General features: G+C 34.5%; 1 protein-coding gene across 1 annotated transcript in view; it reads right to left on the bottom strand.

Moving 5' to 3' along the window:
• The window catches only part of DOK6 (docking protein 6), a 411008-nt gene that overhangs the window by 184918 nt on the left and 211209 nt on the right, over window positions 1-14881 (bottom strand). The window contains 1 exon segment of the mRNA XM_044683327.1: window positions 9106-9217. Coding sequence (XP_044539262.1) covers window positions 9106-9217 — 112 coding nt within the window.

Genomic DNA, 14881 nt, shown 5'->3' with positions numbered 1-14881 from the left:
AAAATGGAGTTTTATTTCTATCACAACATAAACTCTGCTGGTTCAACACTAAGAGTTTGGCATACATATAAGCACAGGCTAACATTTCCACACAGAATGAAAGCATGACAGACATATCCATTCTTTTGCTTGGTTGTGGGTTCAGATTAACGAGAAACAAAAAAGCAAGTCGTCTTCTCTCTTCCCTAATCAGGTTTATTTTCATTCCTAAAGATTTAAATTGCTATATCATCCTTCCACCTGTCTTCTTTGAATAGATTTTATTTAGACTTTCCCACTTATTGACAGCATTAGTATTTATTTTATTAAAATTTCCTTAAACTGTTTTTTTTCATCTGCTAGGAAAATTAAGGGGAATTTATTAGCTGAATTTATGTAAATTCCTCTAGTTCAGTTTTCATTGAGGATAAATTTGTTTTGGATATCTGTTATGACAATTATATACAGCTACATTTTCAACCCTAATGCATTTTTAATAACTTCCTTCAGCAGCTAGTGATTTGAATTTCAAATTTCTTTCTACCAAGAAGTAAAAATTACCGTTTTTATAGCTATTTCATATTAAAAAAATTGATTTATGCAACAAGATCTCTCCTGCAGTAAACATATCAAATGTTTAAACGAGCCCATTAATACCCATAAGGTTTGTAATATTTATGTTCCCTATATAGCATGACAGAATGTTAGAGTTGATAAAGAAACATTTGCTTTCCTAGCTCATTCCACATAGAGCCCTAATTCAGACAGGAAATATTTTATTCAGTTTATTTATTCCCCTGATTTATTGCTACTTTATCCTATGTCATTAGGCCCAAGGGCACAATAATTGAAAAGAAATTAAGGTTTAAAAATAAATGTTAAAAATCTAAGAAAGGAAAAATGGGAGAAACATATTTTTTCCTTTTGGAAGTAATTTTGAAAATAAGGAGAAATGTATTTGATGAAAATATTTGTGTTTTGCAAAAACAGAATCAATATCCATCTACCTCCTGCATTTGAGGACCTTTTGCCCTAGAAATAAGCATTCTTATCCAATGAATAAGGAACTCATCTATTGACCTACATTTAGCTGGCTCCACACCTTGCTGCACATTCATCTTCTCAGATATCTGGAAACATCTTGCTATTGAACACCTACCAAAACATCATGGCCCACACATTTCTCCTATAAGATTAGAATTCAAATCAATACTGCCATTGTTTCTGGAAAGCATATTAGAAACATTAGATTTAGAAGACTTCTTAAAGATCATGGAGTCATATACTCTCATTTTATATATGAGAAAATTGAGGCCAAGAGAAATTAAATTACTTGCTCAAGCACATTAATGTCAAATGTCCTTGTTTTTAGTAGTTTTCAGTCTAAGCAATAAAACGAATTTAAAGAATTGCACTGCTTTTATTCATAAAATCTAGAAGAGGAGAATCCAAATGATGAAACATCCAGAGAACACGATTTATGAGGATTGTTTGGAGGAACTGTCTTCCTTGTGAAATATGGAACCTGAATGGGATCAGAAGGCTCTCAATTGCTATAACTAGACATTCTTACCTTGGGGAAGCATATCCAATTGGAGAATATACTTCCAGCAATGTAAACTTAATATTTCTCTTGATACTTCTGAAATATTTTTAGAAATGGTAAAGTCTCTAAGTTACTGGTATGTTTTCTTTTAAAGAGTAAAAGGCTTTACCCTTTATTTATTACTTTACTATAAGATTTGCATGAATGGATAAAGTGTTTGGACAAGTAGTTCAGTGAATATTTGGGATGGATATTCATTATATATCATTTTGAAGCAAGTAAACGAGAGACATAAGATACTGGGAAGGAGAAAAGAAGAAGGAGGAATACAGCATCAGCCATACCTATCAGAGTTTGTAAGTCTATAGAGCTGAATTCAATTAATAAAGAACTTGTAGTCAGATGAGCTGCTTTTTGGTCCTGGTTTGGCACTTTAGTAGATCCTTATGGGTAAGTCATTATATTTCACCAAGGCTAGCTTTTTTCATCTGTAAAATAAGGGTCATAATACATTCCCTATTTCATTGAGTTGTTGTGAAGGTGATCTAATGAGACTGTGTAAGTAGAGCTCTCTGCATACATTAACCTTTACACAAACATGAGTTATTCTTTTTTCCCATGAAGGGAGAAGAAATAGGTGAGATTCGTAGTTATTGGTAAGAGGAACTAAAAAGTGTGAAAATTAAAAATTTATGTAGTTGATGTTAATGCTGTTATTATATGTTAGGGTAGACAAAAATATTAGTAAGTGAAATTAAAAAAATTGAACATATACCACTGTACATTCATGTATTTACATACTGATCAAGTCATATATATAAGTACCTGTCATTTCAGTATAGATATTGTTATTGCTTGTGTCATGATTTCATTGATGCTGAGAACAGGTGATGCAAAACTTCCCTCTAGATACCATGAATTTTGTAATTTATAATCTGTGGGAGTTGCCTAGGGTTCTGAGCTGTTAAATTATTTTTTGGATGCACATAACCTTTATGCATGAGGATTGAGACTTTGAAGCAGGACTTATCTACTAGAACATGTGATTTTTCAAAGTAAAAGAAGAAAACTGTTTTTAAATGGGGCAAAAAGTCTTAGTCTAATTTGAAAATAGCCCCTAGGAGGGCAGAGTCAAGACAGCTGCTTAGAAAGAACAAAAGTAGATTCTTCTGTCAAAACTGTTTTACACCAATCATAAACAAAATGCTCTAAGGGGGACAGAAAACCAAATATAATAGGACAGACCATGGTACCCTCCTGCCACATTCAAATTAAAAAGTATATTGAGAAGGCTGAATTACCTGGGTTAAGGAAAAGAAAGAAGAAAGGTTCCAGGACCCCTCCCTCACCTATTGTGCTGAGACTAGGGTGGTTGGTAGGATCTCAGGGCAAGGATTTCAGTCTGGAGGGAGTACCTTGCTACCACACTACCACAGCTACTCGAGGCTCAGGGCTCTGACCTCAGCTGGCAGGGAGGCAGCTGGAGGAGACTGGCAGAGAGAAGGGCAGCCTACTTGCAGGATTCAGGTACCACTCCTCTATCTTTGGTCTCTGCCTCTGGAAGTTTTGGCCTCAGGGCACATTCAGCTCTGCAGATCAGCTCAACTTGATCAGGTCTATCAATAGCACAGAGAAGAGGCCCCCTAAGGTCAGAAAAACTCAGTCTCCAACACTCTTCCCCAATCTACTACACTGAGACCCATGATAAGAATCTGGCTGATTGGGATCCCAGGGCAAAGGCTGCAACCATAACAAAGTACCTTGGTATCACCACAGGAAACTCAGGGCTTTGACCAGACAGCTGGCAGGGAGGTAGCTGGCAGAAAGGAAGAGAGGAAGATGAAGGTAATTACCTTCAACTGCCACACATTCACTTTCACTTTCAGTTTCTTCTGGCAGCTAGGGAAAAGCTGGCCTCAGGGCTCATTAATACAATAGGTCAGCTCTGTCAGCCTAATCCAATTCATGAGCAGAGCAGAGAAGAAGCCCCTTCAGGGCAGAAAAACTGAAACTCACAGATACAGCAAATAAAAAGAGGAGCAAGAATACAGCCAATAAGGAGGGGGAAAGAAGGAAAAAATATGAGTAGACAATAGAAAAAGAAAAGATAAATTACAATAGACAGCTTCTATCTAGGTAATGTACAAAAAAAGAGCAAATGAAACAGAGGAGGGCCAAGGAACACCAAGCAAAAATGCAGAAACTCTAGTGAATTGGACTCAGGCTTTGCAAGAACTCAAAACACAATTCAAAAAACAATTAAGTGAGGCTGAAGACAATTGGGAAAAGAACTTAAAAGCAAAACAGGTCATCTGGAAACAGAGGCACATTAGCTAAAACAAGAAAATATTCATAAAATCCAGAATTGACCAGCTTCAAAATAAGGCAAAAAAAGTAAAATATGACATACAAAGAAAAATAGATCAAAAGGAAAAGGAGGATCAAAAAACTAGGGATGAAATTCAGTTTTTAAAAATTAGGATTGAACAACTAGAAGCAAATGACTTTACAAGCCTGCAAGAGTCTACAAAGCAAAATAAATAAAAATGAAAAAAATAAGGAAAATATGAAATACCTCATTGATAAAATAACAGACCTGGAAAATAGATCCAAGAAAGACAATTTAAGAATTATTGGACTACTGGAAAATCATGACAAAGAAAAAGCCTGGACCTCATTCTAAGGGAAATTAACCAGGAAAACTGCCCTGACATTCTTGAATAAGAAGGTAAAGTAGAGATTGAATGAATCCACAGATCATCTCCTATATTAAATCCCCAATTGACAATGCCCAGGAATGTTATAGCCAAGTTCAAGAACTTCCAGACAAAGGAAAAGATACAACAAGTGTAATGGGGATAATTTGAGGAAAGGTGTGTGGTACAAGGGAATTTTGAAAGGAGGTTGTCAGGGACTTGCTAGGTGGGTAATCTAGGTTACAGGTAGGCTGGAATAAGGAGATTCAGGATATAATAGGACTGAAATCAGGAGTATAACACTGAAAGGAACAAGATCTTCAGGGAGAGGGAGAATTAATCTAAACAGGCAAAGACAGCAGGGCTTATAGACTAGGACTTAGACTTAAACACAAACTGAGGGAAATAGACTGAACTGAAATTAACTACAGGCTTTAGTTAATTTCACAGGAAGGGACTTGTTTTGAAGTTACACCTTCCTTCAAGATGGATACCCCAGCTTCCCTTCAAGTCCAGAGTATGTTGTTTCTTTCCCTCTTCTTCCCTCTCTTAATAACTAACTGACAAATTAACTAATAGGTCTGTTGAAACACAAAAGGGTTTATTATCTTTAAGGATGATTAGTCAGGAAAGTGGATTGAGGAAGCCCTAACAGTTGTTCACAGGAACCTCAGGTGGGGGAAGGGGGGCAGAGATGGAGTCTGAGCAAGGTCCTGCCTTAGCTCAACTTTCAAGGTGCTCGTGATGTCTAAAGGGAATAAAATGATGACTAACCAATTTCTTTAGATAAGATACTGTCAAATTATAGTTAAACCCCTCACAGATTTGAACTACTCTTTAATTTACTCTCCTTATTCACTCCACAGACATATAAGGTAAGGGAAGGAAGGTAGGAAATAATATAGAGAATGAATATACAAAGGGTTTATCTAAATTAACAATTCTTAAATAAACATTTAAAAGCTAGACTAAATTTCAATTCTACAGATAGGCAAGGAAGCAGCTCAGCTGGTCAGAAACTCTCTCCACGAGATTCCTCAAAACCAGCTGACTCCTCTCCCTCAAGATTCCAAACCCCTAACTGATTTCAGAACTCAGCCAAAGCTTGAAAAAACTATCATGACCCCCTCTCTCTGTACTACACAAGCTGCTAAAAAGAAACAGTTTAGATATTGTGGAGCCACAGTTAGGATTACACAGAACCTGGCTGCACCCACATGAAGGACCAGAAGGCATGGGATTTCAGAAAGCCAGGGAACTGAGTCTACAACCAAAAATCACCTACCCAGCAAAAATGACTATATTCTTGCAGGGGAAAGTATGGTCATTTAATAAAATAGAAGATTTCCAAGCATTCCTGAAGAAAAGACCAGACTTAAACAGAAAATCTGATCCCCAAATACAGAATTCAAGAGAATTATCAAAAGATAATTAAGAAAGGGAAAAAAATTGTTTTAAAGGACCCAATAAGTTAAAATGATTTGTATTCCTATATGAAAAGATGATATTGGTAACTCTTAAAAATTATCATCAGGGTAGCTAAAAGAAGTATACTTAGAGGGTACAGTGGCAAACTGTATAGGATGAAATGTCAAAAATAGATCTAAAAACTAGGGGTAAAAAAGAAGATAATGGTGAGAAATGGGAAAAGAGAAAAAATGTGGTAAATATATATTTCATAAAGAAGTACACAGGGGGAGAGGGAAAAAAACCAATACAATGGAAGGGTAGAACAGGTTGGCAACAGGTAATATTTAAATCTTACGCTCATTGGAATTGACTCAGAGAGGGAAGAACAATCAGATCCATTGGGGCAGAGAATTGTATCATGCCTTATAGAGAAGTAGGAGGGTAATAAACAGACTGGTGGGGAGGGGAGCAATACAAGAGAGGAAGAGGTTGGGGGTCATTTAAAAGGAACTATAGTAAGAGGGGAATAATAAGAGGGGAGGGGTGGGAAGGTGAGTAACATTGGGGAGGGGAAAGGGGGAGACTAAATTATAATTCTTTCCACATGATATGATGGTCTATTTAAAGGTCCTAGAGAATTAACTAAAAAGCTAGGGGAAATTATCAACAACTTTCACAAAGTTGCAGGATACAAAATAAACCCACATAAATCGTCAGCATTTCTATATATTTCCAAAACAACTCAGCAGAAATTCCATTTAACATATTTATGAATCTCTTTGCCAAGACAAACACAGGAATTAAATGAATGGAACTACATAACACATTCCACACAATTAACACAAGGTCTAAATAATTGGAAAATGATATTAATTGCTCATTGGTAGGATGAGCTAATATAATAAAAATGACAATCCTTTCCAAAAACTCTGACAAAGGTCTAATTTCTCAAATATATTAGGAGCTAAGTCAATTGTACAAAAACAATCAGGCCATTCCCCAATTGACAAAAGGGCAAGGGACCTTAATAAACAGTTTTCAGATAAAGAAATCAAAACTATCAATAAGCACATGAAAAGTGTTCTAAATCTCTCATAATTAGAGAAATGCAAATCAAAACAACACTGAGGTACAATCTGACACCTAGCAGATTGGTTGATGTGACAGCAAAGGAAAGTAATAATGTTGGAGAGGATATGGCAAAATTGGGACACTAATGCATTGCTGGTGTAGCCATGAATTGATCCAACCCATCTGAAAGGCAATTTGGAATTATGCCCAAAGGGCTTTAAAGGACTGCTTGCCCTTTGATATAGCCATACCACTGCTGGATTTGTACTCCAAAGAGTTAATAGGGGAAAATATATGCACAAAAATATTCATAGTTGAGCTCTTTGTAGTGACAAAAAATTGAAAATGATGGTTTGTCCATTGACTGGGGAATGGCTGAACAAATTATGGTATCTGATGCTTATGGAATACTATTGTGCTGAAAGCAATAATAAACTGGAGGAATTTCATCTGAACTGGAAAGACCTCCAGGAATTGATGCAGAGTGAAAGGAGCAGAACCAGGAAAACATTATACATAGACATTGATACACTTTGGCGCAATCGAATGCAATGGACTTCTCTACTAGTAGCAATGCAATCAATGATCCAGGACAATTCTGAGGGACATAGGAGAAAGAAAGCTATCCATATCCAGAGAAGAACTATGGAAGTAGAAACGCAGAAGAAAAACATATGATTAATCACATGGTTCAATGGGTATATGATTGGGGATGTTGACTTTAAATGAACATTCTATTGCAAATATTAATAATATGGAAATAGGTTCTGAACAATGATACATGTAAAACCCAGTGACAATGCTTGTCAGCTCTGTGAGAGGAGAGAGAGAAGGTGAGGGAAAGGATATGAATCATGTAACCATGAGAAAATATTCTAAATTAATTAAATTAATTAATTAAAAATAGCCCCTAATATCTGTTCTTCATGAGGACTCATACTTCACTCTTTAACATGGAAGGAATGATTTAAGATTAATGTTTTCCTTAACATTTGATCATAGCAGCTTGAATAAGTTAAAATTCCATAGGGTTTCCTAAATTAGTTGAAAACTGAATTAGTCTACTATGAGTTACCTTGTGTAAGTTGCAATTATGAAACATTAATCTTCATAATCCTGGTATGATAAAAGTAATGTTTTAGGGGCTGTGTAGTGATTCCAGGTATTAAGGTGCTTTGGCGAACCTTTGCTTGCAAGTCAATGAAATCTATAACATTACTTTCTATTAAGAAACCACACCATTAAAATTTACTCTACTAGTTTTAATCCTCTCCTGCTATCGTTTTACAGCACGTGGAAAGAAAACAGAAAAACAAAAAACCCAAACCAAACAAACAAAAAAATCCCAACCCTCATGTATATTTTTGCTGGAAGCATTTTTTATTCACAACTTGCTTACATGAATTGGTATCCAATAACAAAGATCAAAATATTGGCCTCTGGCCAATCAAGCTTATTGGTTATTTATAGTGTAACTCAATGGTAAGGGTTACACATCTACTGACAGCCTAAGAATACAGCTAGTGATTTCCTATCAAACAGACTCTAGAACAAGGATAAGACATTTCTTTAGCCTCCAGTGTCGGTAGCAGAGGTAAACTGTGCTTATGAGCACTACTTTCCTTTTAAAATTAGGAGAAAAAAATAAAGGAGAGAAGAAAAGACCTGACGAGAATGCAAGAAAGAAGAAATAGGAAAAGACAGGAAGTTAAGGGATGAAAAGGGAGAGACATTTTAGACACTGTCCAAAAGGTCACCTAGGAGTAAACTTTTTACAGCTTATCTACCTAGCTATAGGCTTTTAAATGATGAGAGAAAGCACTGAACTCTAATAACTTGGCATATGTTAAGAGAGTTTTTGAAGTAAAAAAAAAACCACCTTTTTATTTTCAATAATATGGCCTTCCCTCATGTCAAAGGATGACTTCAGGGATCAGGGAGAATTTTGTGTCTATGATGTGAATTTAGTAAATGTTCATAAAAACAGAGGCTGGAAAAAGGATGGGAGTAGGAAATGGAGTTATTATATCAGAAATGTTGCTAAAATTTTGGAGAAATCAAACACTGTTTATAGTTAAAACCAAAGTAACAAAGGCACAATTAACCTTAACAGAAAAATGTGTCTACTCAGCACCTTTGAAAATGATCTGGCTGATTCATGAGGCATCTCAGTTTGCAAAGTAGCAATAAAAGTATTTCTTTTATTTTCCAAAGATACTTCTGGCATTCAGACCAGATGATTAAAGTAAAGGGGGAAAATAACTTTTACACTTTATCACAATGAGGACATTTTATCATGGTGATGGCATTTTTACCTCTGCAGATTTCATCTATCAAAAGAAAATTTTCCACCAGTTGCTGTCAGGGATTCAGCTATTCCCCATGGCTTTAGAAAACTCTGACTTACCTTATGAAAGTTTCTGAAATAAGCTGCCTTTTCATCTGGAAATTTTTCGAGCCTCCTGGGTCCCTTGCTGGATGCCTTCTTGAAAACCAACCAACAACGTCTGAAAATCTACAAGCATATAAAGGAATCTTATTAGTCTTTTTACTTAAACAAGCTTATTAGCATTAGAAATCAAGTTCATATGAGTCAATTAATCCATTCTAAAGAAATTGCAATAAAGAAAATTCTTTTGATAGAGAATGCATTTCTTTCCAACGACGCAAATTTTTGTCATTTGCTAATTTAATTCTTAAATTAAATTTTATAAATCTTATGGGACAATTGTAAGAAACTTATGAGAAAGAACACTATCCACATCCAGAGAATGAAATATGGGAGCAGAAAGACAGAAGAAAAAACATTCCCTTGATCCCATGGTTAAATGGGGATATGATTGGGGATGTAGACTCTAAATGATTGCTCTTTTGCAAATATTAATAATATGGAAATAGGTCTTGAATAATAATACATGTAAAACCCAGTTGAATTGCTCGTTGGCTATGGGAGGCAAGAGTGAGGAAGGGAGGGAAAGAACATGAATCATTTAATCATGGAAAAATATTCTCAATTAATTAACTGTATTAATTAATTTAAAAGATATCTAAATTCATAGTAGAATATCAGTTAGTTTCAAAAATTTGCCAGCTTGGGTATATTAAAGGACCTGTATGTTTTCACCTATCGCAATAAAAATATCGCATTTTCCCACTTATTTTATTGTTAGACAACTACTTATCAATGAATTTCTCCATTTTCTTTCTGAATAAGTTAAATTCATAGGTGACTCAGAACCTCCTTATGAACACCTTTTGGAAGTAAAATCTATTTTGACTTTTTACTCCCTTCTGGTATATATTCTTGAATGGAGATGTTTAAAAGTACCCAAATTATTCCAAGACAGGAATCTAGAAGAAAAAAGCAATGTGAATAGCTAATTTGCTACTTGGACAAGACAATGATCAGCCAGTTATATTTTGTACTTCATCACGAGGCAACCAATTCCACGTTGGAATGCTTAAGTTGTTAGTAATGTTTTCTTTATGTTGAAGTAAAACTGTCTCTCTGCAACTGCCACCAATTTTTTCTAATTATCTCTGTGGTCAACTAGAACAAGTCTAATCTCCCTTCCAAATAGCAGCCTTGCAAATGCTCCTGTTCTAGCTATGAGAGCCCTTGGTGTAAACATTCCCTTTACTCAAATCTCAACCTTTCTCTAATTTTTAATCATACACATTTAGTTGTTTGAATCAGACAAAGTTGAAATGCTTTCCAAAAGCATTTCAGGGGAAAAAAAACCTTCTCATTTCCTTCAACTGCCCTCTGAAAAGATTTGTTGTCTACATTATGGTGACAAGTACTAACAATCATACGCCAGTAGTTGTATAAACCAAGACAGTTAATCAGGACTATGACCTTCCTTGTTTTGTCCTCTGTGCTTCTAATAATGCACTCAAAGGTCTCATTAATTTGAAGGGGTTTCTAAGTCACATGGGTAGCATTCTACCAGGTCTTAATTGCATCATCTATTGGTCCCTATCTTTCTGTACTTTTACTCAAAGAATTAAATAATTTTTTTTTACTAATGCCAATGGAAGACTTTTTATATTTCTTCTTATTCAATTTTGTCTTATTATAACTATTCCATTAAGTCTATACTATTGGGATTTGCTTGGATAATGACTGACATTTAATATATCAATTAACTTCTATATCTTTTCTATTTTTCAAAAGAACAACATGGCATCTATATCTTCTTTCAAGTCATCAATGAAAATATTTTCCAACAATCCTGGATGTCACTATTTACTCTATTAATCTTTTTTAAATTATACTAGTGTTTTTCCAGATTATATGCCAATATAATTTTTCATTATTTGTTTTCCTATATTTTATCAACCCTCCCCCTCCCCAAGAAAGCAGGTAATATGATATAGGTTGTGTGTGTGTGTGTGTGTGTGTGTGTGTGTGTGTGTGTGTATGGAGAGAGAGAGAGAGAGAGAGAGAGAGAGAGAGAGAAATCATGTAATGCATATTTCCATGTTCATCATGTTGTTCAAGACACATATTGCTGACACTAGAGAAAAATTCATGGAGGAAATAAAGTAAAGAATGGTATATTTCAGTTTGCATTCAATCTCCATCTATTCCCAATATGGTGATAGATATCCTTTTTTATTTTTTTTTGTCATGGGTCTTTCAGAGTTGTCCTGGATCCTTGCCTTGTTGATAATAGTTGTCATTCACAGTTGATCATCATACATTGTCGTTATGTTATACAATGTTCTCTTTGTTTTGCTCAGTTCACTTTGCATCAGTTCATAAGTATTTCCTGTTTTGTGTGTTTTTCTTATCTGTCATTTCTTATGGCATATCAGTATTTTACTACAAGCATATGCTACAACATTTTCAGCCATATCCTGATTGATGGACATCCCTTCAGTTTCCAGGTCACTATCACCAAAAAAAGGGATGCTATAAATATTTTTGAACAGGTCCCTACTTTTGCCTTATCTTTAATGTCTTTGGAATGCAGACCTATTAGTAGTATTACTGGATCAAAGGGTATGCACAATTTTTTGCCTTTGGGGAATGGTTTCAGATTACCCTCCAGATTGGTTGTATTAGTTTGTAGCTCCACCAGTTGTGTATTAGTATCTCAGTTTCCCTATACCCTCCAACATTTACCATTTTCCATTTTTGCCATTTTAGCCAGTCTGATGTTTGTAAGGTGGCACATCAAAAATGTTTTAATTTCCATTTATCTAGTCAATAGCAATTTTTTCATATGACTAAAGACAGTTTAAATTTCCTTATTTGAAAATTACCTGTTCATATCCTTTGCTCATTTGTCAACTGGGAAATACTTTGTATTATTATAAATTTGACTTAAATATTTTCCCCAGTTTGTTGTTTGCTTTTTAATCTTGGTTGCATAGCTTTTATTTGTGCAGAAACTTTTTAAATTTGATGTAAAGTTATCTATTTTACATCTCATAACATTCTCTAGGCTTTGTTTTGACCTAAATTCTTCCCTTATCCATTGGTCTGACAGGTAAACTATTTTGTGCTCCCCTATTTTCTTTATGATAACATCTCTTATTTCTAAATCATGCATACATTTTCACTTTATCTTGGTATATGGAATGAGGTTCTGGACTATGTCTAATTTCTGTCATATTGTTTTTCAGTTTTCCCAGCAGGTTTTGTCAAGTAGTGAGTTCTTCTTCCAAAAGCTTAGATCTTTGGGTTTGTCAAACAAATGGAAATTTACCATTGTGTGTTGAGTACCTTATCTACTCCTTTGGTCCTCCAATCTTTTTCTTAGCCAGTACCAGTTTGCTTTGAGGATTGCTGCTTTATACTATAATTTGAGATCCTGTATAGCTAAGCCACCTTCTCCCCTTCCTTCATATTTTAAAAAATTAATTCTCATAATAGATTTTGAACAATGATACATGTATAACTTAGTAGAATTACTCGTCAGCTCAGGGAGAGTGAAGGGAAAAGGGAAGGGAAAGAAGATGAATCATACAACCATGGAAAAAATTCTAAAATAATTAATTAAAAAATAAAAGACCTAAGGAGAAGGGGGAAAATTAATTTCTTTTATAAAATTCTAGGTGTTTTATTTTTCCAAATGAACACTCTATTAATATTAATTAAAATTCTGTTTTTAGTCACTCATAAGTTCTTATAGTCAAATTACTGAACACTTTAAAAGTCAAAGGTTTTCTATTTGCCTATATGATATTGGCACTTGAAAATTCAATTTAGCTATTAATTATAAGCCATTTTTATTGTATTCTCTTTGTTTCCTGCATTTACCTTGTATTGCCCTAGGATAAGTAGAAGCATCTTGATTGGAAGGGTTTTATATCTTTTCTTCCAAAGTATACTGTGTTATGCTATGCTTTCCTGGGAACTCTGCTAGAACTATAGTGAAAAAATATAAATCCTTGACACTCCCAAAGTCACGAAATCCTCTTTCAATCAAGGAGAAGAAAAAGAAAATAATCATGCTGAAAATGAGATACCCCCCACATATACATACACAAATAATTCCTTTTTAGGAGCTTGGCTCCAGGCTTCTACTGATAAACTGTTACACACTTGAATCTTTGGTTCCAAAGTGACTAACCTTTATAACAGATGACTCATAGGGTGCAACCAAGTTTCTTCAACTAATCCTGACATATTCCAGTGCACACTCACTAGATTTCATTCAAAGGCACTTAAACTGATAAATATCTCATTCACTTTTATTCTAAAGCCTATAATTGATTGATTTAATAGACAATTGTTCTCATATATGGTATAAGGGCACAGTATCTTAATACATACTTTAAATGAGATGGTATGATTTGATTGATTAACTCAATCATTACCCATCCCTATACTGAGAATCAAAAGATATAGTTCTACTTCTCTCTCAAGTATTTATTATCTGTGAAGTGGAAGTTGAATCAGAAGACCTCTGAGATTTCTCCCAGCTCTAAATCTATGTTTTGATGCTTGAACTTTGAGTACTCACTTAATTGCTTTAAGCATCAATTTGTTCATCTATAAACCAGAGGTAATAAAACTGTCCTGTTACACTTATGACCAAGGTCAGTTTAAGAATAAATTGAGAGCACAGATGTGAAAAGTCTTTGAAAATAAAATCTTATAAAAATGTAAAATACTAGAATTTTCTCCCTCCTCATTTCTACCTTCTGATTTCTCTGGTTTCTAAGTTCAAACTGAAATTCCACCTTCAACAAGATACCTTTCCAAATCCTTCTTCATGTTAATATCTCCCCTTTGTTGATCATCTCCAATCTATACTTAATATACTTTTTGTATATAGTTGTTCTCAAGTTGTCTTCTCCATTCCATTCTGAGCTATATGAGAGAAGGGACTGACTTTTCCCCTTTCTTTACAAACTCCCTCAGTATTTCGCACAGTTTATGGTACACAGTAAAAGCTTAATAAATGCTTGTTAATTGATAGTACTTAATGAATTATCTTATTCCTTTGATTTTCTGAACTTTTTTTCACTGGTCCAATGGAGGGAAGCCTCTTTGCTCCTGCCAAAGCTGTTTTTAGTTCCTGTTACTTTGATAATGTCAATATTCCTTTAAGGTCATTGTTAGCAGGATATTTTTTAGGACAGTGGGTTTTGCTGAGATAGTTATGGACTTTGATTACTTATCTAAAAAATGCCACCAACATATATTTCATAGTTAGACTATAGATGCCTTGAGAAGTAATACAAAACATCTATAAAACTATGAAATTATTTGGGAATTGAAAGATAAATTTGTAGTCATAGAGGATCCAAATTTTGTTTCTTTTCACTGCTTAACAAAGGCCCCCAAATCACAATTTTCAAAGTACTTTCATGTAGAATAATAATTTATTATTAGGTTTATGTAGTTCTGTAAAACTGATAATATACTTTCTTCATGATAACCCTGTTTTGCCATTACAGAAAACAGACTCCAACTTTTTCCTCTTCAGTCAGCCCCATTGTCTTCCAAATGTCTCTTATTATTTTCTAGCATTCCAAAGGCAGGGAGAGATATTAAGTACTTTTCATATACCTTTCTTAAAGCTTGATCAGTTGTTTTCTAATTTTAAACTCCCTATTCTGCTTTCTTTTTTTCCCATTAAGGGAGAGGACATGTACAAAAATATTTATAGCCATGTTCTTTATGCTAGCAAAAAACTGGAAAATGAGGGTATGCCCATCA

This window comes from Gracilinanus agilis, chromosome 1, assembly GCF_016433145.1.
Source record: "Gracilinanus agilis isolate LMUSP501 chromosome 1, AgileGrace, whole genome shotgun sequence".
Lineage (NCBI taxonomy): Eukaryota > Metazoa > Chordata > Mammalia > Didelphimorphia > Didelphidae > Gracilinanus > Gracilinanus agilis.
Note: the sequence above shows the minus strand (reverse complement) of the source record. Positions and strands in the feature narration are given on the sequence as shown.